Genomic DNA, 24,633 nt, shown 5'->3' with positions numbered 1-24,633 from the left:
TGGGGCAACAATTTATATGAAAATCCTCAAATCGGGTCAGTCTAGTGAACCTCAAATCGGGTCAGTCTAGTGAACGCGTCTATAACGTGCATTCATGTGTTGCACCAAGCTTTCGGCTAAGAGTTTCAAAACATGAAAACTATTGTCACCTTTTAATGGAGTTGTCTAACACTATGATAATTTCATCGCTATTACTTATATCCTTACTCAAAGTAGTGTTAAAATTATGAACGTTTCTAGAATGATCACCTAATGTGTTCATAAGACTCTCACGATCAATCATTTAATCGTCTCTTCATGGTTCTACATTTTAAAAACATATTATTTTTATAAATATATTAAATATACATTAATATAAATAGATAATAAAAACCTTTTATTAATAAATGAGTTAATTACAATATTTCACAAATAGAAACCAATTGTGTCATGGCACTACCATAACAAAATAATCATTTGAATTAAAAATGATTATTGTAAAAAAAATTCGACCAAAAGTCGAAAAATCCAAAAATTTCATTCTATACTCTAATTAAATTATGTAAACAAATAAATTATACAAATTTATCTGTATAAACTAAATTGATAACTTATAATTAAATAATATAATTGTTTATTTTTTCTTTCAACTCAAAATCATTTGATCGTATGTTATTACCTCATTTTATATAATAAGTTTGTAAATAAAAATTACTTTTTTTTAATGAACAAATCAACCCCACCAAATAAATAAAATCCAAATTTAGTAACCAAATTTATAATAATTAGATCTAATTGATTAAAATTATTATTTTAATATGTCAGCAAATTTGAAACCAAACTTTCTGCCTTAGAGTCGCACGCTTAACCCAAATTAAACTGTGCTTACTGAAGAGATGACACTGCATGATGCCACAAAAAACAAGTTCTCTACCCACTGAGTCTTCCATTAAACGTTGAATGATGTGACAGAAAAACAAGCTGTATTTGTATGCCCATTGACTCGTTTCCGTTGATTCAGTGGAAAACTTCTTCTGTACCCACTGGCTCGTTTCTATTTTTTGAGAAAACAAGCTTCTATCTAAACATGAACAGCACCACCAAGCAGGACGACACAACAACATGATGTTTCCGAAAACAAAGATTCTCTCTTTCCTTACTCTTCTCCTTCTCTTCTCACCTCAACCCTCTCTCCAAAACCAACCCACCATATGCATCATCGGCGGCGGCATGGCCGGCTCCTCCCTCGCCCATTTCCTTCGCTTATACTCTCCGCCCACCACTCCGCAGCTCCCTGACATCCACATCTTTGAACGAAACGGCATCGTCGGAGGTCGAATGGCCACTATTACAATCTCCAACCACACATTCGAAGCTGGGGCCTCAATCCTCCACCCCAAGAACCACCACGCTCTGAATTTCACAAAGCTTCTCAATTTGAAGATCAAACAGCCCTCCTCTTCTGACGAATCCCACTCTTTCGGGATTTGGGACGGCGAGAAATTTGTGTTCAAGACGCTGAGCGTTGACTCCAAGCTCCCTTTTGTGCAAAAGATCGTGTCTTTTGCAAATTCTGTTTATATTTTTATGAGATACGGGTTGTCGTTGTTGAAGATGCAGGGTTTTGTGGAGAGTGCTGTGGAAAGGTTTTTGAAATATTATGAAAGTTTTGAGAGGAGGCCGGTTTTTGAGAGTGTGGATGAGATGCTGAAATGGGCTGGTTTGTATAATTTGACTACTAGAAGTTTGAGGGAGGAAGTGTCGGATGTTGGGTTGAGTCGGTTGTTGACTCAGGAGCTTGTCACTGTAAGGTTTCTTGGTTTTTCTATTTTGGGATGATTGTGTTGCATTTCTTTGATTTGGACTGATGTTGAATATGAATGAATCGAGTTTAAGTGTAATGTTGTTAAAGTAGTTTTTCTAATCATCACAAAAACAATAGAAAGTCTTTAGCTCCACAGAAGAAATTCATTCAATGAGGTAAATACTTCAATTTAAGGTTTGTCTATAGCCCAACTTAGCTAAGTTTAATCCAAATTCCAAGCGCTAAATTCTGTTAGAAGATTTCGGAATTCACCCACTCAAAATTAATTGTGTTGGAGAAACTTTATAATTTTTTTTTTTTTTTTACTGTCTCTTTACTCTGTAGCCTTCTGTCTTTTTCACTACCTTCAACTTCTTGGCTAACAATACCTTGTTGTTTAGGAGCACGCCCCTGAGTATATTACTTCATGTATCTATATTAGTATTTCACATCTTGTATCTATGTATTTCTGGACAATGTAGTACATTGCCACTCTAGACAATAGTAAATTGCCACACCCTTTCTAAATGCAAGATTCAAGCACCCTTGCATCCCTCCCATTTATGTGATTGATAAACTTGTTTTTGATGTGTAACATACATTTGTTTCTTAGTATGTAATCATGTCCAATCTCATTATACTTTGGTTTACAGAAAGGATTTTTACTTACACGATTAATTGGTGTAATCATGTCTAATCTCACACTTTCTTCTTGTGACTTAGATTAATCGGTGCAAGGTTCTCTTCTTTTAGAACTTGTACGATTTTTTTTCTTTTCTAGAATAAAGCCTCCCATAAATATAAGGGTATCTATAAGAGACTGAATCTAGAATAAAGCTTCATGGAAACAATAATCCTTCTAGAACTACGAAATGAAATGAGAGATCTTTGGATGCAGAAGTTTTCTTACTTCTCTGTTGATTGATAGGGAATATATACAAGTAGTGTTTCATATAATTAGATTACTAAATTGAAGGAATGAATAGGAACAAATAGGAAACTAAATCAAGACTAACCAATTTCCTAGAATAGACAGATTCTTATCACATACAAAGTTGGGTTTTCCCTCCTAGCTCTCCAACAGGGAATAAACCCCCCTTTAATTTAATCTTTTCTCTTCTAAAAGAAGAATCTCAAAATTTGAAAATCACTAAAAAAATAGTGGAATTATTGTTGAGAGTATTAAGGCTCATTTTTTAGTCAAAGGAGGATTGATTTTTGCTGGAATTGGTGCCTTCTATGTATAGGACTATGTCATGCTATTATAAGCCTTTTGCAATTTAGAGGAAGAAGATTTGAGAGAGGTTTTGGATGTTGGAGTTGGAATGGAATTAAAAGTTACTTTTTTATATGTGGTTTAATGGAGCAACCAACGAAAGGAAGTTGTGTGTTACAACACAAGGAAGACAGTTCAACTTGTATGGTCAGTTGTGTATAGTGAGCAACAGAGTAATTGGCATTATATCTCTGTTGATTATGGTAAAGGAGAACCCTGCCATGCACCCCATTGCTATATTTGGATCAAAGATTTATATCCAGTCATCATGCATGCTTATTTTTGTCTTTTTAACTGTCTACTCTCTCTCTTAATATTGGTATTAGCTTGTTCAGTTGAATGAATCTCTTGGGGTTTTCAATAGGTCTTGTGATTGAATCATGCTCACACCAGGGAAAAAAGAGCCCATAAGGAAGATTATTCAATTTTAACAGGAAGTCTTATATATATTAACTTTGCATGCATGTCTAGAAAGCAGAAAGTCTAAGAAGAGTGTTTAAAGTGGTTAAATCTTTGTAATTTTATCCATTTGAATGTGTATGAGACTTTGTGCAACAGTTGATTGTTTACAAATCAGTCACAATCAAAATTCCATTGACATATGCAGGTCATCACTCGAATCAATTATGGTCAAAGTATTGACATCAGCGGACTTGCTGGTGCTGTTTCCTTGGCAGGTTCTGGCGGAGGATTATGGGCTGTTGAAGGGGGAAACTGGCAGATGGCAGCTGGGCTAATTAACCGTTCAAATGTTACACTGCACCTTCATGAAGAAATAGAATCTATCTCTTACCTTGGAGATTACTATGAGTTGAACTCCACCAAAGGAAACAGTTACACATGTGAAGTAACTGCAGTTTCTACACCACTAGATGAGCTGAATCTCCGTTTCAGCCCACCAATTTCCGTACCAGAGAGGAAACTACAGCACACGCATGCAACTTTTGTAAGAGGTGTTTTAAATCCTGTGAGTTATTATTTAAATGCATGTTCTTATATTACTTAACTACAAAAAAATTCTGAGTCCTTTTCCAAACTCTTGATCCCCAATTTTATTGTCTTTTCTTAATTTTTCTTCTGAAAATAATATCTATTTATATTTGCTATTGGCAAGGTATATTTTGGCCTGGATGATGTTTCAAAAATTCCAGATCTGGTGGGAACAATAGAGGATCCTGACCTTCCAATTACAAGCATTTCAGTTCTGAAGCGACATGGTGAAAAAGACTTCAGTTACAAGATATTCTCTCGTAAACCAATGGCAGATTCATTGTTAGATGACATCTTCAGGTAATATTTCAATTAGTCAGTAGTTAGTAGCCAGTAATTGACTTTTGTTTAATTCCGGAAAAGGAGTTTCATATTGCCACATAGAAGTAATTTTTGTTACTTGCACAGTTTTAGTTATCAGTGTAGCTTATTAGTAATTTGAGCAGGAGCAACAGTCACTTACTGATACCTTATCAACAATTGGCCCATTCTTTTGGAAGTGACAGAGATGCTTAATGAGATAGACATTAAGAACTTGGTTAAACGGTTGATCCTATCACTTTCTGGTATTACCCTTTTGCAGGAGGGTCACTTAGAAGAAGAAAGTTCTGCAGAAAACGTGAAAAATATAAACTAATGACTCATGTTCTTTCTTGGTTATAATTTGGCTGGGTTTGTTTGTGGGTGGAGTCAGAGAATAGTTGTTTTAAAAAATTGAACCTGCTTCACTCCTTCAGCCAGCTTCTGATAGAAAAGCCCCTATGTAAATCCATTAATATTGGTGTAATAACCATTTAACTTTTCTATTCTGAGTGTTTGTTTAATTTTGACAATGCTAGTGTGAGGAAGGAGATCATTCGCATAAACTGGGGTGCTTACCCTCATTACAAACCTCCTGAAGAATTTGCACCATTCATTTTGGATGGTCGACATTTGTACTATGTGAATGCTTTTGAGAATGCAGCTAGCACAATGGAGACAAGTGCCGTTGCAGCAGAGAATGTTGCAAGGCTCATTGTGTCGAGAACATTTGGCAGCAAATCATTGAGCTCATCAGACTTGAAGAGTTTCAGCTCTGATTGTGAAGGACTGCATGAAGATTTGTGATTCATATGTTTTGATCTACATATCAATATGGATGCATAAACAGTTGTATGCTTGAAATCCTACTTATGAATGTACAAAACAGGAACCGGAACTTGCACACTTGGGGATTAATTTGTTTTAGACCTTGTTAATGTCTGGTGCCCCGGGGTGAACAAAAACAAATTGTGGGTGGCGTTTGGGATAAGTTTTAAAATATATTTATCTTTTATTTCTTAAATATTATATTTTTATTGTAAGGGTGGTTTTATTTTATTAAGTTTTATGGTGTCAGAATGTGGCCTTTGTTTCAATACCTCTCAACGATAGATTGATGATGTCCTTGACTTGTAACTTTCATATATTAAGATAAATCCTCCTTGTATTCAAATAAATGTTAAAAATTAAGTGCAGTTAAAAAGTCCAAATTAAAAGCTAAATGCATTTTGAGAGTACAAAGAAGAGTAAATATAGAGTCACAGAGTGGGTTTGTCCTTCAGAAACATTAATAGAGAAGCAGAAAATGAAGTATACCTAGTCACCCAAGGCCTAATAAATTCTAGGGTTATTTTCCCTCCAACATCCATAAACAAAAAACAATTGAAGTTGGAAGTTACTGAAAATATAAGAAGATAAAATTTGTTAACAAAGACATGCATTGACAAATTTGTACAAATCTTATGTGGATGATAATTGTGAAAGCAAAACCAGTACATGCATTGACAAAGGCCACCAAGAAATGATGCATCAAGAACGCTGCAAGTTAGTATGAACCAGTATCAATACTGCATATGAACCAGTATCAGACACTGCAAGTTAGTAAAGCCTGTGTTTGTGTAGAACAAAAGCAGGAGATGGACAGACTGTCAAACCTTTCTTCTTCGTGGACACTTGAGCTGAAGCTATTTCATCATCAGTGGCAGCCACATTGGAAGCAACCGTAGCTCTGGTTGGCACATCAGGCAGAACCAAATGCTCTTGCTCTTCCAATGGTCCTTTGATTGGTACTTCTGGTGTATCTTCAACGGCCATCTGAAACAAGGGATTCAGCCAAGGTAAGATTAAAAGGATTCACATGGAAGCCTAAATGCTAAGATATTAATCAACTTCCCAAATGCAAATTTTATTGTGCTAGAAAGGAGACAAGAAAATAAAAGTTATATTAGAGTAACGCTACGCTGATAACCATACAAGAAAATTAACCAAGCAAGACCACTACGCTTATAATCATACAAGAAAATTAACCAAGCAAGACCAATTAAGTGTGTGTGACCCATTCTAAATTAATTGCTATTTGAAACAAAATGTTCCTGTTGATTTCAACAAAATTTGAAGTACTGATGCCCTCAACACTGAAGCATCAAAATAAAATTTCACTTGGGTCATGGAGATAAATGGGAAAGAAATGCACAGATACAGAGAATAATATAATTTGGTAAACCTCAATAAGAAATAAGAAAAACCATAGTCTGTATATCAGTAGCCTCTACAGAAGATTATAGGAAAAGAAATCTCAAAAGAACACAATGAAGAAATGGACTCGCAAATAATTAGTAAGTACCCTGAGTATACACTATGATATTAATTATGACAAAGTTTTATATAAATGTGTTCAGAAATACAACCAACTGTTCAAATATATATATATATATATATATATATATATATATATATATATATGAGTGTGTGTGTGTGCGTGCGCGCATACCTCAGTTTCCAAGATCTCAAATTCAGCCAAGATATCCTCTTCATCTTCTGCTGACAATTTCTCACCCAATATTGAATTAATTTCCTATAGGATCACAACATATATGATACTTTAGCTTCAGAAATTAATAAAAAAAATAATGGAATAAAAGCAGAAACAGCAGTAAAAACTATTGTTGGGACTATGAGGTGAGTTATTAGAGGAAGTATGCAAATTCAAAGTTTTTTGTGCCGGGCAAATGTGCAGTGAGTTTGCAAACCGCTCCATCCAGTACCAAAAAAGTTAACCACAAGTCACAACACTGACAATAGTTTTCTTGTGATGCAAAACAGACAACTACACCGTACAAGACTGTATTACTTTTAACACTGATAATAGTTTTCCTGTGTATTACTTTGGTCTGACTGCTGAAGCTTCCAAAATAATCATCTGATACTATGGTAAGTAGCTCATACAGACAGCAAAAACACTTCATCTTAGATGGTACTGATAGAGGATTGTATTAGACAACTCTCTGTCTTTCTCTCTCCCCTTCTCCCTTTTTCCTACACACACAGGGCAGCAAGAGAGACGCTGGGGTGAATCCCTGATTAATGTGAAGATGGTAGTCATATCCTGTAACATAAGAAAATCAGACCATTTATAAGGAAAATACACTAATTTCTGAAGGACTTTTAAGGATACAAATATATCAGATTTGAAACTGAAACATACCGAGAATGGAAGAAAAATAAAATAAACATGATCTCAAAAGGATCATAAACAAAATAATAGTCACAGTCAGGCTTACATGTTGATAAGCCTTAGCTTCTTCAGTATCATCCATTAACTTCTGATCATCGTCCACGTTGTATAGCCTTAATTACATTGGCACCTGCCTTTAGACAGCCAAATACGGCTTTCTGCTTGCTTGCTAGTTCAATATCTGCCAACTGAATTAAACATAAGCATCTACGTCTTTTTTATTAAAAAAATTCAAAGGAAAAAGAAAAATAATCAAGCTCAACAAAGCTAATGACTCAACACAACAATACGGGCCAACAAATGGATGAGTGAATCTCAGTCTGACTCTTCACTTTAATCAAACAATATCCAACAAAATAAGAAGGAAACAAACTTCAGCTTAGATAAAGAACAATTACTTTTTGTTCAACATTAATGAGCCAAGCATCAACTTGCTTCAGCAATTCTTCTTGTGTTTTTTTCTTCTTCAATGCTAACAATGCCTTATCCTTTCTCTCTTGAAGAATCAAGTCTCTAGCAGCTTGTTTTTCTGCTTCAATTACAGCATCAAGCTGGAAAAAGTACACCATAAAGGAAATACCATTGAAAGAAATACAAGATTAAGTAATGTTAGGACTCATATATTTATTTCCCGCAAGGAAAAGAGAGGGTATAAAAGGGAAATGCAAAATCGGGAGGCTGCTATCCTAATGCAAAACCAGCCACTAAAAATATGAAACGTGGCAAAACAGGGGAAGGAGAGAAAGAAGTAGCTGTGGAAAGAGTTGAAAAAGGAGAGCAGGTGCTGGAAAGGGAAATAGGTGAAAAAATTAAGGAAAAGTGGGGAGAGAGTGGTTCTCTCGGAAGCTGAGCACGCACAGTGGGGACTCAATTGAGTTTTTGTGTAATCTATTGTGATTGTTTTTGTTGCTGGAATTATAATTGATTAGCAATAGCAAATGGAAATAGTCATTGTATCGAGGAATTGATTTGTAAACTTCATTGGAAGATTATTCAATATAATACATATTTTCATTATCATTTGCGATTGAATTATTTCTTCTGTTTCGTTGCTGGTTTCGTTGTTGCTGAGGAGGGCTTGCAGGAAATCTCAGCGAGTGCGGATGGAATAGCCAGGGAAGATTTTGTTGATAGTAGTTCTTTCCCCAGGTATCTATCAATTGGTATCAGAGCTCCGATTCTGAGGATGGAAAAGATGGACATCATAAAAAATGGTGGTCGATGGTGGATGGTCCGACGACTTCCTCAATGGGAAATCCGACAACTGACGGCGAACGGAACTTTTCCTAGCTGTGAAGGCAAAGAGGACGTGAACCATGATTGGAAGCGCAAATCATGGGCCATTCTTGTGGTGGAAGAAGGCGATCTGGATGATAAAGGCGTCCTAATTGTATTTGACAATGAAAGAAAGAGGAAAAAAGCTGAGATTGAAAATTTTGGCCAGAAAATAGTTGATTTGGGTGATTGGGAGAAGAAATCGGCAATATACAGTGAAAAGGTGGACGATTCCAATGAGATCCAGCTGTCGGAGTTCACTCTGTCACTTGGTTGCAACATTCCTAAGATGATGGTGAGTTCTGGAGAAGGAGACGCCCATGAAGAAAGAAAAGGAGGAGGAATAAGGGTTTATAACCCTACCCGGCCCAATAACCCGTTTACCCAGCCCAAACCCAACTCATTAAACCAAAATCTATCACTATTAAACCTAGCCCAATACCCAATTACACCCACACTAATTGATTCCAGCCCAAAACATTTTTTATTCAACTCAAAATTAAGTCTAGCTACTAAGCCCGACCCAAAACCAAATTAGAATAACCCAAGAGTCCACAACCCAAACCCATTATAATTAAAACCAAATCCATTACAACCCAATTCTCAAACACTCAATCTAGCCCCAACTCAACTCAACCTATACATTATATATTCCAGCCCAAAAACCTTTACACCAATAAATTCAAACCACCAAACTCAATTAATCATACCTAATAAAAATCCAAACCCAAGACCAGACTTGAAACCCAATTGGCCCATACCAAATATGAGCCCATTTTTACCCTCAACCCAAACTCAGCTTTTTAACCCATTTAACCAAAAAATAAAATTAGCCCACTTATTCCCTCATTTCCACCTTAAGGACAAGGTGTCTCTCGATGGGAGGGGAAATGTTAGAACTCATATATTTATTTCCTGTAGGAAAAGAGAGGGTATAAAAGGGAAATGCAAAATCGGGAGGCTGCTATCCTAATGCAAAACTAGCCACTAAAAATATGAAACGTGGCAAAACAGGGGAAGAAGAGAAGAAGTAGCTGTGGAAAGAGTTGAAAAAGGAGAACAAGTGCTGGAAAGGGAAATAGGTGAAAAAATTAAGGAAAAGTGGGGAGAGAGTGGTTCTCTCGGAAGCTGAGCACACACAGTGAGGACTCAACTGAGTTTTTGTGTAATATGTTGTGATTGTTTTTGTTGCTGGAATTATAATTGATTAGCAGTAGCAAAAGGAAATAGTCATTGTATTGAGGAATTGATTTGTAAACTTCATTGGAAGATTATTCAATACAATACATATTTTCATTATCATTTGTGATTGAATTATTTCTTCTGTTTTGTTGCTGGTTTCGTTGTTGCTGAGGAGGGCTTGCAGAAATCTCAGCGAGTGTAGATGGAATAGCCAGGGAAGTTTTGTTGATAGCAGTTCTTCCCCCAAGTATCTATCAAGTAACTACATGAACATTTCTTCAAGAAGCTTCCTTTAAACAGGATACAAATTCAATTATCAGCCCAAGAAAGTTGTTATCTTTTAAGTGGTTCCAGAAATCATTTAGTTTGAAAAAACACATTCCCCAATTCTTTGAAATTTTAAGAATCATTAGTATGAAAATTGCTTTTGGTGGCTAAAAATTTATGAAGAAGGAAACTAGAAGAACACCCTCAAGTGTCCCTCTATTATTTTCTTTTATAAACTTTTGCAGAACTATCAAGCCCAAAATTGATAGCTTGGAACTAGAATATGTAAAGTACACTTAGCAAAACCTAAAAGCATTATGTATAAATAAAACAAACCAAACAAGAAGAGAGAGGATCATTGGACTCTACGAAGGTAAGCCAAATAAACCTTAGCCCCCTAGCAGGGACAGATAAATTGATTTGTTCAGAACCTTTGGCACGTGCACATTTTAACACAAAATCTCATGTCTACACACGCTAGAGAACATGAACAGAATCCCAGATGCACTAGTAAATTCACTTTACGAGCACTTCAGAAAAATTACACATTTGAGGGTGATCCAAAGACACAGCATAAAAAACTTCAACGTTCTTTCAAGTCTTTCAGTTGACAACAACTGGTGCATATTCGACCACCTCTTCACTTTCGGCCTTCAAACCTACCCCAAGCCTACTAACTAAACAAGAAGCTAAGAAACATGAATTTTCAACAATGCACCAAGCCTCCCCAACAACGACGCCAAAATTTGGTACATGTTATCGTCGACACCAATTTAAAATCCTAAATTACTGTAAAAAAAAAAAATGTAGTAAAGAAAAGTAAGGATCGTTCCCTCGAAGAGTTTTGATTAGTATGTTATCACAAATAAATCAAAACAAGGAAATAAGGGGGGTTTTGAATTGAATGCAAATTCTAATTAAAAATAATAAATTAAAATTCAGCGAAATAATCTAAAACAAATAATCAATTAAACAAACTTTGGTCTACAATCACATCCACTATTGAAACTACGATTGATCATCGAAACCAAAAATATCAAATTAATTATTCAAATATTCATTGTGGTATTAAATTTACCTATCCTTCTTATGATCAGTTAATCAAAAACATGTATTCCAATTAACCCTTATTGATTAATAATTCGGATACGATCTTGAATTTAATTAAACAATAGCATTACGAATTAAAAAGACCAACAAAACAAGACAACACAAACGTACGACGTTGCATTTAATCTAGTTGATTATTTTCAAAGGATTTACAGTTTCTGACGCAGCAAATGATAAACCTAGTTGCCATTTCAATTAGATAGATTGAACAATTACGGATTCAACACCTAAACTAGTAGTAGATTATATTAATTGATAAACTAATTGCACGCCTTAGAAATCAACCAACACAATCATAAAAAATAATTCAAAAAGATAATCAATACTTGAATAATTAAAAAGATGCATTAAAGAACAAAAATAAATCTCACAATCATTGTAGTTTCATGGTTTTAGATCTCTTCAACCAAGAGAAAATATTCAGTCACTGTAAACCATATTTAGCTCTCTAATCCTCCAAGTACAATGATGAATAATTTTCCCAGTAAACTAAAAATAAAAATATATATATTTCTCCCTACTAAAATCTGGAAATAAAAGTCAATCATAATCTCCTAATCTAACCAAACAAAGGTGATACATATCTTCCCAAAAAAAAAAAAAAAATATATATATTTTAATGTATATCCTTCCTCCAAAAATATTCTTCCTTATCTATCTCAATTGATCCTCTCTTCTAGCTAATAAAATCTTGATATTTTATGGACTTTTTCAACTGATCTGAACATCTAGATTTAATTTTTGAATTTTGCTTTCGCCATTTCAAGTGCCCATGCTTAGTGAGCATCACAGATTTTTGTTAATTCATAAATCTACTTCAGTTTTAGACTTCTTGGCCCAACTTTCTCCAGAAAATATTCAAAGCTTTCTAAGTGCAAAAGATAAATAATTCCATTAGATTAAATTAAATTTTCAAATAACATAAGGGAATTAGAACTCAAAATAATAACAATTAACGATGTTATCACTCCAATTGATCCAAAAGTGCAACGTTTGAAGCCCACTATTGGCCCAAATGTCCAAGACTCCTTTTTGAAGTTCAAAGAACTCAAAGTATGTCTTTAATTGGTTTTGAACTAGAAGAGAAGATAGTTGTCTTAGTTAGGAAACAACTTTCCTACATTTAAGGAAAATGTGTACTATTTTGTCTTGTATGCATTAATTTGGGCATGTGTTTAGTTTATGATGGATGGTTTGGCATACATTAGAGACTTTAGTTGATTTTATATTAATTTTGTTGACCAAAGTGTACCATTGCCATCCATGCTTTCTATATAAAAGAGTGGGTCTTCATTTATAATTTTTGGTTGACATTTGAATGAAACTTGAATTAAAGCATTGAAGTTTTTATCTCATTTCCTTTATCCAATCATTCTTGGGGGAAGATTAGTGATGGAAGACCCCAAGGTTGGTGGAACTTTCCTTTACGCCTTGGTTACATTTTATATTTCCCTTGAAATCCAAAGTATGAAGACTTGAATGTGTGTTATATGCCTCGGATTACTGTTCACAGTGTGTTTTTGCAATTTCCAATTTTTATTAGCAAACTTTGAAGCTAGTTTTGAATGTCTTGTTGATTGAGATGTAATTGACATTATATACCATTAGAAAGCTCTTTGAATGCTTTTTCCAATGATATATAATTTGCAAGATTTGGAGATCATTTGATTGGTTAAAATTGAGAGACAAATTACTATTGTGCCAAATAAATAGTAATTTCCAAAATGAAGATTTGATGGAAATGCACCATTTGGTATCAGAGCCTAGGGTGTCTGTATGATTTGTTGACTGATTTCTGCCTCCCAGAGCTACTGTTCACTATCCAAATTTATCGTTCACCATAAAGTTACTATTCATAAAACCTTAATTTTGCCTAAGCACTTACCAATACTTAGCCCACCCTTAATAAACTTATAACCATTAGCCTTCACCAACCACCCTCTACCAAAAAAATGTCCCACAAGAGAACTTCATTCCCTCCTTTTCACCTCCTCACCCTTGGGAGTTTGGCTAAAAGAGATTGGAAGGAGAAATCCAAGAACTCAAGAATGAATTTAGAACCCAAATGACTCAATGATGTAATTGATTAGAGATTTGGCTATCATTCAAACCAAGCCACTTGCCCATTAAACCAAACCCCACCTCCACCATAACCAACCCCACAACCTTATCCATGGAGACACAATAAACCTCCTTTTAGACATCATAGAGAGGAATTGATTCTCCTTAGTGGTTCAAGTGATGAAGAACATGAAAGACCACCAAGACGAATAATGATGATGATAGGGGATTAAAAATTGATATCTCGAAATTTGAAGGAGAGTTGCTAGTTAGTAGGAGAACTTTACATGTTAAGCCTCTTCTCATGAAGAGCAAAAACTCTACATTTTTCAATCAAAGTATACCATTAGAGGTAAAGTGTGTTATTTAATTATAGATAATGGAACTTGTGCAAATATAGATTTATCTACCTTAGTGGAAAAACTTGGATTACCTATTATACCTCATCCTCAGCCATACGAGCTCCAATGGTTGAGTAATGGGACCAGCCTCTAAGTAGCCAAACAAGTGATTGTTTCCTTCTCCATTGGTAAGCATTATAGTGATAAGATTTTGTATGATGTGATTCCTATCGATGCTTGTCACTTATTAGGAAGACCATGGCAATTTAATAGAGAAGTGAGTCATAATGGCAAGAAGAACACTTACTCTTTTAAGTTCAATGGGAAGGTCATCATCTTGATCCCTCTTAGCCTTAAGAAGCTAATAAAATTATCAAAGGAAAAGAAGTCAAAAGGGAGAGTATGTATATGAATAGGCATTAAGTAGAGAGAGCCTTCTTGCATCTACAATATGTTTATGCTCTACTTATGCTTGAAAGGAAGATCAAGCAAGAGAAGAAATGAGCAAATCCCTTAATGCAACCTCTTTTGGCCGAATATGAAGATGTTTTTCCTGAAGAGCTCTTACCCAACCTTCCTCTCTAAAGGGCATTGAACATTAAATAGACTTGATTCTGGGAATACCATTATTGAATAAGCCAGCCTATAGATGCAACCTCATGAAAACCAAGGAACTGTAACAACAAGTAGAAGGATTGATTGAAAAAGGATTTGTAAGGCCAAGTATGAGTCCATGCTTGGTTCTAGCCCTCTTAGTGCCCAAGAAAAGTGGTTCATATAGGATGTGTGTGGATAGTAGAGCTATTAACAACATAACTATCAAGTGTAGGTATCTTATCCCTAGACTTGATGACATGCTTGATGAGATACATGGTGCTTATGTCTTCTCCAAGATTGATCTAAGGAGTGGCTACCATTAAATAAGGATGAAAGAAAGAGATGAGTAGAAGACAACCTTCAAGACTAAGGGAGGCTTATCTGAATGGTTGGTTATGCCCTTTGGCCTTTCAAATGCTCCAAGCACTTTCATAAGGCTTATGAATGAGGTACTTAAACCTTACATTAGTTCATTGTTGTTGTTTATTTTGATGACATATTAGTATATAACAAAACTCTTTATGATCATATCTTGCATTTGAGAAGTGTTTTTGATGTGTTGAGGAAGAATAAGTTATATACAAAAGAAGAAAAGTGTGAATTCTTTGTAAACCAAGTTGTGTTCCTTGAATATGTAATTTCTAAGGATGGAATTCAAGTAGACCAATCTAAGGTAGACACCACTAAAACTTGGCCCCAATCGAAGACTTTCACTAAAGTTAGGAGCTTCCACAACCTTGCTTCTTTTAATAGGCATTTTATGCCTAATTTTAGCACTCTCATAGCTCTTATCACTGAATACATGAGAAAAATGGGTTTGAATGGTCTATGACAGCCTCCAAAGCATTTAAGGAGATTAAAAGGAAGTTATGTGAAGCCCTCATACTTGCTCTACCTGATTTTGATAAGGTATTTGAAGTGGAATATGATGTAAGCGGAGTTGGCATTGGAGCAGTCCTAACTCAAGCCAAAAGGCCCATTGCTTACTTTATTGAGAAGCTCAATGAGTCCAAGAGAAGGTACTCCACCTATGACAAAAGATTTTAAGCAATTGTTTGAGCCTTTGATCATTAGAGTCATTACCTAAGGCCTAAACAATTTGTGCTTCATACCGATCACTAAGCCTTGATGTTTCTTAGTAGCCAATATAAGACAAGTTCAAGGCATGCTAAATGGGTGGAATTCCTCTAGTCTTTCTCCTTTGTTTCAGCATATAAACAAGGTTCTTCCAATGTAGTTGTCGATGCTTTTTCAAAAAGGCATTACTTGTTATCCATTCTTGATGCAAGAGTTCTAGGTTTCCAGCTTATGAGGGAATATTACAATGAAGATGATGAGCTTGGGAGATCATAAAGAAGTGTTCTAGAGGGTCATATGAAGACTATTCTATCCATGATGGTTTTTTTTTTTTCAAATGAGCTAAATTATGCATCCCTAAAGCTCTTTTAGGGAATTTCTCATTATGAAGACACATGGTGGTGGATTAGTAGGTCATTTTGGCATAAATAAGACCTTATACATGCTTAAAGAGCATTTCTATTAGCCTAAGATGGTGAGTGACGTCCAAGCCATTATTGCAAGGTATGACACATGTCAAAGGTCCAAGTCTCATTTCAAACATGGTCCTTACATACCTTTACCTATTTCGGAGCAGTCATGGGAGGATCTTAGCATGGATTTTATTATAGATCTTCTAAGAACTCAAAAGGGAAAGGATGCCATAATTGTGGTAGTAGATAGAATCTCTAAAATGGCACATTTCATCCATTGTTCCAAGACAGAAGATACTAGCAAGGTGGCTGATTTTTTCTTCAAAGAAGTAGTGAGGCTACATGGAATTCTAAGAACCATAATTTCAAATCAAGACACCAAGTTCTTGAGCCATGTTTGGAGGACATTATAAAGCAAAATAGGAACCAAACTCATGTTTAACACCTCTCATCACCCCTAAACTAATGGTTAAACCGAAGTAACCAATAGGACTTTGGGAACAATCTTGAGGACCTTGGTTAACAAGCACTTAAGCATTAGGACTTGAAGATTGCTTAAACTGAATTTTCCTATAATAAGAGTCCAAGTGCAATAACCAACCACTTTCCATTTAAGGTAGTGTATGGTCTAAATCCTTTAACTCCTTTGGATCTAACGTCTTTACCTCTTGATGTGCAAGTTCATAAAGATGCTAGGGAGAAAGCTGTTGCCATGAAGAAGCTCCATGAAACCATCAATTTTTAGATCATGAAGGCTAATAAAGCTCACAAGAGGAAAATTAACAAGCATAGAAATTCATCCCTCTTCAAACCTGGTGACTTAGTTTGGGTTCATTTAAGAAAGGAGCGATTTCTAAGCAAGACGAAGAGTAAACTTGCTCTAAGGGTTGATAGACCATTTGAAGTGCTTGAAAGAGTGAATGACAATACATACAATGTGAATCTTCCAAATAAGATAGGAGGAGTCTCAACCACTTTCAGTGTTGAAGACCTTTCACCATACATAGAAGATAACCATCTTAAGGATTTGAGGGCAAATCCTTAATAGCCCAGGGAGGATGACGCATATTTGACCACTTCTTCACTTTTGTCCTCCAAACCTACCCTAACCCTACTTACCACACAAGAAGCTAAGAAGCATGAATTTCCAGTAATGCACTCGCTTAAGAATGTCAACCTTTTTCATTTTTGGCCCAAAACCTCTTTTGGGTATAATCTCATTATATGCACCCAAGGTCCAAGTGAATAGTTTGCTCTAATTGATCCAAAAGTGTAACTTTTGAAGCCCACTATTGGCCCAAAAGTCTAAGACTCCTTTTTGAAGTCCAAAGAACTCAAAGTATGCCTTTAGTTAGCTTTGAACTAGAAGAGAAGATGGTTACCTTATTTAGGAAACAAGTTTCCTACATTTAACGAAAACGTGTATTATTTTGTCTTATATTCATTAATTTGGGCATGGGTTTAGTTTATGATAGATGGCTTGGCATACATTAGGGACTTTAGTTGATTTTATATTAATTTTTTTGACCAAAGTGTACCATTGCCATCCATACTTTCTATATAAAAGAGTGAGTCTTCATTTGTAATTTTTAGTTGACATTTGAATGAAACTTGAATTAAAGCATTGAAGCTTTTATCTCATTTCCTTTATCCAATCATTCTTGGTGGAAGATTAGTGATGGAATACCCCAAGGTTGGTGGAACTTTCCTTTATGCCTTGGTTACATTTTATGTTTCCCTTGAAATCCAAAGTGTGAAGACTTGAATGTGTGTTATATGTCTTGGATTACTGTTCACAGTGTGTGTTTTTACAATTTCTAGTTTTTGCTAGCAAACTTTGAAGCTAGTTTTGAATGCCTTGTTGATTGAGTTGTGATTGATATTATATACCGTTAGAAAGCTCTTTGAATGTTTTTTCCAATTATATATAATTTGCAAGATTTAGAGGTCATTTGATTGATTAAAATTGAGAGACAAATAACCTACATAAATAGTTACATGTTAACTTAAAACTAACAAATTTGATTAAATTATATAATTGTTTAAACGTAAATAATCTGACTAAAGGACTATGAAATCATAATTTGCAATACTAAGAAAATAAATTATGTGAAAATTAGCAACTGGTTATTAAAGAAAGATACCTTTTGTTGGTATTGAGCAAGCTTGCGTCGTTGGGTTTTGAGGGAGAGGATGTCTCGATCCACATTGGTGATCTTAGGCTTATTCACAAAAATATTCCCATATATTTTTTTAATTTTCTCCAAAACGAAAAGATCAATGAAATAACAATAGCTATGGAGGAAACCCTTACAGAGCTCCCTCATAACATATTGTTCTTATTGTTTGGTCGTTTTGAACATCAAAAGTCTACCAAACGTCGATTGCCAGCGAGACGGCGTGCACGCCACCGCGCTTTAGAGATCTTACATTGGCCGGTTAAAATAATGTTGGAATTATAGTTTACCCTGAATTTTCCAAAATTTGCCTTGACGTCCTCATGTAGCCAAGGATATGTTCGATACGATGTAGTTGCTTAAAGTTCATGAAATTAATAATTCTTGGGTATCTCTAATTAAAAAACAACTTTTATGAGAGAAAATTGTTAGTTGTAAGATCATGTCGGAGTTTAGGTATGCAACAATAAAAAGTAGACCGATTTGTGATTCGAATACAAAAATATGATCAAACATAATATTATACGTAAAAGACAGTTTTTTAAGTGTTAGAAAAATATCATATGAGCTAGAGGTATTTTAACAATTTGCTTCACTATATATAATTAAGTTTAATTTAATTTAAAAAATCTCATATATATATGTGGAGAGAAACTTTAGTAATATATCTCGCTTGATATAAATAAAATTACCTTTTTCCTTTTTAATACAATTCAATTTCCTTGAATGTATTTTTTAATTGAAAAACATAATTATTTTTAAAATTAGTAATTAAATATAAATAAATTTATAGTATCAAGTCAAGCTTGAGTTTGATTCTTTTAAAACTCGTTGAGCTTGACCCTAGACTTTAGCTCAACTCCCTCAAACTCAAGCTTGAATTGAAATTGATAAAATAGATTTGCAAAAGTCTCACACTAGAAAGATATACTTCAACAACTCACTTTACTCACTATATATAAGCTTTCAACTCAATTCTAAAATTTCTATATTTGGTTATAAGGATAAGTATGTTCAAGTACCCTATACAATTTTACAAAACTAAAACCAAAACAGAAGCTAGAATTGATCAATTCCTAAAAATTGGAATTAGAACTTGGAACCTATAAGGTTGATTCTTTTTGTAGGTTCCAACTCCTACCTAAAACGAAACCTCAAGCTTGGATGTCTCCCTTTTTCATTTCATAACTCATTCACCCAGACAACCTTTTTATTTCATGACCTCACTTCCTTTTTTCAACTGTTTCTTTCTCACAATAATTTGTTTACTTTATGACACTATTGATATCTTACACAAACTTCCATTAAACATAAATTATGATAATAATAATAATAATATGGAAAGTGGCTTAGATTAGAGGTGGATTCGAATTGAATTAAGCCTAAATATGAAGTGACTCTAGAGGTGGCCTAAGTTTGACTTGAGTTCAATGAGTCGGTCCAAATGAAGGTTTGAGTTTGGCTCAAAAGAAAAATTCAAGATCCGTAACTTGATTCAAGTTTGTGTAACATTCACAAGTAAGTCTCAAAGGCAAAATAGTCATTATGCATAAGTTTATTTGTTGTGTGAAAGATTAATTGTGATTTGAAAGTTAAAGTACGAGTTTTCTATGACACATGGTCATGTATAGGGAAGCTAAGTCTATGTGTCATGCGACATTAGTCAGATAAAAAGATTCCATATAAAATTTCAAATTAAGTGAAACATGTTTATGTGTTTTGAATGCAGTTTGAGTTTTTATATAAGGTATGTTGTTGCATTTTAGGGATTATTATTCTCAATCTCTAAACACACAAACCACCCCATAAAGAAAGAGAGATTGTGGTTTGATCACCCAACTTTTCATCATTAGTTTTGGCGATTGCTTTCTGACGACATGGAAAAAGGAAGTCTAGAGAGAAGAAGGTCTGTTTGCATTATCTTCTTATTGCAAATTGAGGTAAGTAGTGATGGTTTTCTTATCTTGTTGAAAGGCGATTTTGATACCTCTGTATTATTTGCTAATGATGCCTAACATTGATGATAAGTATGATGATTGTGTGTCATTAGTGATTATTTTTCATATGATAATGGATTATATAGATAAATGAGTATGAATGAAGTATGTGGTGCTTGTATGATAAGGGTTGATGTTATATATGTATCTATTAGAGTATCATCAACTAGAAGAATCAGCATGTATGTATATGAAAAATAGTCATTATAGTTGGCATCAAACCACTATTTGAATGAAGTTATGCCTTATTGAATAATTCGATAATTAATAATTGTTGAATCCTTATAGGGTGTTATGATTGTAATTGGTTCATCATGCTTATTTGATTGAAAGAATAGTGTTCAATGAGCCATATGGATGTTAAACAATCCTTTATACATGGTTGGATGGATTGAAAATTGTTTAAAGACAAACTAGGGATTGAATTTGTTATTCATGAATTACTTTCTGTATTCACTGTGCAACCATATGGTATAGGATACACGCTTGTGTACATAAACTCTAGGATATAGGTTAAGTTTTTTCAATGTTCCAATGATTATTAAACATCATTGACCAGTTAGTCGTCTAGTAAGACATGTGAACTTCTTATGTATAACATTGGTATGACTGTATATCGATGAAATGATTAGAATACCCCTAAGAAGTAGTAAGATCGAGTAGAGAATAGAAAAGGAAAGCGAACTAAATACATGAAGGGACACATGCCCAGATAACTAAGAGCACACTCCCGTATGTAAAGAAAAATTAACATACAGAAAGATACCATAAAGAGTTAGTCGTGTGCATGGAAATAAAGAGATGCACCCCTGTGTGTCCATAGACACATACCTATGCATGTTGAATAGATCACATAAAAAGAGAAAAGGAAATAAGTTAAAAGTATATAGGTCATCTTGAGTGATAGTACAAATACCCCAGGTACATAGTAGTATCCCATGTGCCTATGAGTGAATTATAGAATGGCACAAGTTATATTTTAGGTGGAAGCGAGAGCTAGCCAAGTTAGGTTAAGACTCGACATGCATGCATGCTAGACATCATAGGATCATTACGAGGGTGCACCCCGCTTGTAATAGAACATTAGACCTATAATAAGGTATTTGCTTGCAGTATAGCTCAAATTGAGATACAGTTTGGTAAAGGTACCAAATCTTTGTATTCAGTCTAAATCGATCGACTTACTATATAATTAAAATTACAATTTTAAGATTTAGATACTTCCATTGAGTTTAGTATGGCCATGCCAAATAGGAATCTGATGGGATGATTCTTTAGTAATCGAGTGGGACATAGTTCGCTTTAAGAGTTATAATATACAACCTAAATAGTCCCTAGAGTATAGCATGAGCACAGAGATAGTATGTAACACTTATCGTCATTTATAAAGCAGTTCGATGGCGACTTCGAATAATAGAGATAGTAAAGGTCAAAAGCAAAGGTATTTTGGAGATTTTCAATAAAAGTTGTCAGTAAAGTCTCTTATTTACTAAGTCTTTTGTTACTCATTTCTTTACTTTCATGTGTGCAAGTACTGGTGACTGTGATAGCTATGAGATAAGAGACAGTTCATAAGTATAAAATAGCAAGGTTGTTCCCATTTTTTAAGTTTTTATTTTATTTAGATTTTATTTATGTATCAGATTACACTTTTTATGTTTTTTAGCTTACATTTTATGATTTGACATTTTTTGTATGTTTCCAGTTATTTTTGTGACAAAGTTATTTTCGTCATTGTGATTATAAGTAAATGATGTTTATTCAGATTCTTATATCCATTTTATTTATGAAGTTTTAAATGTTTTGAAAAGCCAAGTATGCTTAAATAGTTAATTTAGTGACACCTTCCTTTGGAGGGTAGTACTTTTAGAATAAGTGTTATAATTTATAGCTCAAATTTATGGCTCGCATTTATGACTCAAGTTTATGTATGAAGTTCGTACCTCAAGTTTATTATTTTGGGTTCATGGCCTAAATTTGTAGCTCAAATTCGATTATTGACTCAAATTCATTAAAACCAAACATTAGATGCCTCAAACTCAATTTGCAAGGTTAGCAACTTAAATTGCAAACAGAATGTTACAAATCCAAGTCTAAGATATTTTATACATAATAGAGAATGCTAACCACATTTATTAACTCATATTACAAATTTAACAATACCACATGACATCTATATCTCCTAACAACCCAGTATCATCTTTCTCCTATCCTTAAACATTCTAGTTAGTCAAATGCAACCACCAAACTTATTTTGTAACAAATTAATTAACAAACAAAGACATTAGGGTTTCAATTTAGGTTCTTACCATTGAAGATGAAAATTTGAAAATATATGATACACCAACTAGTGGCAGAAAAATAAAGATATGTGATCAAAATCATGGCTAGACGAGACAAACTTTCACTGACTACAACGATTATCAATATGGTGAGACAATAGGAATGAAGATCTAAAAGAGAGAGAGATCAACATGGATTTATGTTTGCTTGCTTGTGTTCATCTTAAAATGGTGATCTTTAAAGAAAGAAAAAAGAAACAAATGTTAGGTATAACAATGAAGACTGGAGAGAGAGCAACCGCTGTAGGTGAGTTTATGGGTTACGTGTGTGAAGGAAAAAGTTAGAGAAAATGGATGCTTTATGGTTTAATTATGATATGAGTGTTTTATTCAAATGGATGTTTGCACTATTTTGCATGCTATATGTTGAGTTAGATTAATATCATGCTTAAAGTTTTGTTATATGTATGTTTAAGGGAAAAGTTCAAGTTAACACATCTTTTAAGGTCTATATTCCAAGTAGAGATATATATCTAAAAAGGGGTGTTACATGATTGACAAAAATACACTTAATTGTCACCATATGTCATAAGAATGATACTTGGCCCAACCAAAACTCTTATTTGCTAAATTTGGTATACAATTGTTTTTTTCTCAATTGTTGTAGGAAAGTGTCAAGTGTTTTTCATGCTCTTCTTTACTTCTCAAATTTAATAGGACGTCATCGATGAAGATAATGATAAACTTATCTAGGCAATGCTAAAATACTCTATTTATGAGATCAATGAAAATGGTCCGAGCATTTGTCAAGCTAAATGACATCACTGTAATTTATAATGCCCATATCTAGTCCTAACAATTATCATGGGTTTATCTTTCTCAGCGAGCCTCACTTGATGATATCCTGACATTATATCTATCTAAGAGAACATTGATGCTCACTTAATTAGTTAAACAAATCATTGATCCTAAGTAGTGGAAACTTGTTCTTTATTATTAATTTATTCAACTTTCAATAGTCTATGCACATCCTTAGAGCCCATTTTTCTTCTTAATGTACAAAATTAGGGCTCTCTAAGAAAGTGGCTTGATTGGATGAATCCATTATCCAATAATTCTTGAAGTTGTTTCTTTAACTCTTGTAGCTTAGTTTGGGTCATTTTATATGTGGTTTTTGAAAGCGATGTTATGCCTAGTAGTAACTCTACACTAAACTCTATCTTTCTCTTAGGTACTAACTTTGGCATCTTGTTCAAAAATACATCAAGGAAATCTCAGATCACTAGTAAATCTCTCAAATTAGGGTTCTTCATCTCAACATTGCCCATTACGTGAGCTAGAAATCTCGTGTATCCTTTTTATAACATACTTCTTGCTTTCACACAGCTTATAATCATACCATGCAAGATATCACTATCCTCAAAGGTGAACTTGACTTTCTTTCTTCTATAGTCAATCTCAACTTCATACCTCTTGAGGAAATCCATCCCTAATATGATGTCAAAATCGGGAATGTCAAAGATAATAAAATAAATAATCACTTTTCTGCCTATAATCTTTATCATCTGCCTAGTTATAATTTTATCACCTAGAACCACATCATCAAGTAACTCTATCTTAAATCTCTAAGCTACACTAGCAAGTATCAATCATAATCTTTATATAATACCATTAGCAAGAAAACCATAGCTTGCACTAAAATCTATCAAAACATATAAGAGTATCAAAATAGAGTAATTGACCAGTCATTGCTATTGGATTGGCCTCTATCTGGCCTTGAGCAATGGTGTAAACTCGTATAGTGGTGCCTCTCCTAGTTCGATTCACTTAAGGTAAGGTTATTGGGTAATTCTTCACAGAGTGCTTAGGCTGGCGACATCTAAAACATACTTCAGTCAAACATTCCCTTTTATGTTACTTTCTACATTTCTGATAGGTGGGTGCATCGTTATTCTTCTATTTCTTGTTGTTTTTCAATTTCTTCTTATCTTTTGACTAAAAGGCTCTCTTTTCCTTATCAGAACTCTTAGGCTGGGACTAAACTAGTATGAATACTATATTTACTAGTGGGCAGGATTAGGTCTCTTATCATTCTCTTATGTACATCTCTGATTACCTGAAGAAGGTCTCTTATCATCACATCTTTAGTAATAGTAGGATTCAAGCCTTAGATAAAATTTTTCATTCACCCCTAACTTAAACTTGTTAATCTTTGAGCATATCTTGCTAGAGAAGTAAATCATGTGGCATAATCCTTCATAGAACTCAAC

The 24,633-nt window shown here is 34.2% G+C and overlaps 1 protein-coding gene and 1 pseudogene across 2 annotated transcripts; one reads left to right on the top strand and one right to left on the bottom strand.

Annotated features, from left to right (window-relative positions):
- Positions 1-976: 976 nt before the first annotated feature.
- On the top strand, positions 977-5,373 carry LOC123199441 (farnesylcysteine lyase). Of its 2 annotated transcripts, none has more exons than XM_044614448.1 (4): positions 977-1,785; positions 3,667-4,005; positions 4,174-4,349; positions 4,889-5,373. In XM_044614448.1, exons 1-4 carry the CDS (start codon positions 1,102-1,104, stop codon positions 5,154-5,156), a joined length of 1,467 nt encoding a protein of 488 aa, XP_044470383.1. In that variant the 5' UTR covers positions 977-1,101; the 3' UTR covers positions 5,157-5,373. The 2 variants fall into 2 exon arrangements, with proteins under 2 accessions (XP_044470383.1, XP_044470381.1); XM_044614446.1 differs by having other exon boundaries at positions 979-1,785; positions 3,667-4,026.
- Positions 5,374-5,948: 575 nt separating this feature from the next.
- On the bottom strand, positions 5,949-18,234 carry LOC123199626 (annotated as a pseudogene).
- Between the last annotated feature and the right edge of the window lie 6,399 nt (positions 18,235-24,633).

The sequence above is a fragment of the Mangifera indica genome, chromosome 16 (assembly GCF_011075055.1).
Source record: "Mangifera indica cultivar Alphonso chromosome 16, CATAS_Mindica_2.1, whole genome shotgun sequence".
NCBI classification, from domain to species: domain Eukaryota; kingdom Viridiplantae; phylum Streptophyta; class Magnoliopsida; order Sapindales; family Anacardiaceae; genus Mangifera; species Mangifera indica.
Note: the sequence above shows the minus strand (reverse complement) of the source record. Positions and strands in the feature narration are given on the sequence as shown.

Coding starts and splice junctions, on each gene's coding strand:
- LOC123199441 (XM_044614446.1), top strand. CDS start 1,102: ATGATGTTTCCGAAAACAAAGATTCTCTCTTTCCTTACTCTTCTCCTT. Junction 1,786..3,666: donor TGACTCAGGAGCTTGTCACT/GTAAGGTTTCTT, acceptor TGACATATGCAG/GTCATCACTCGAATCAATTA. Junction 4,027..4,173: donor TAAGAGGTGTTTTAAATCCT/GTGAGTTATTAT, acceptor GCTATTGGCAAG/GTATATTTTGGCCTGGATGA.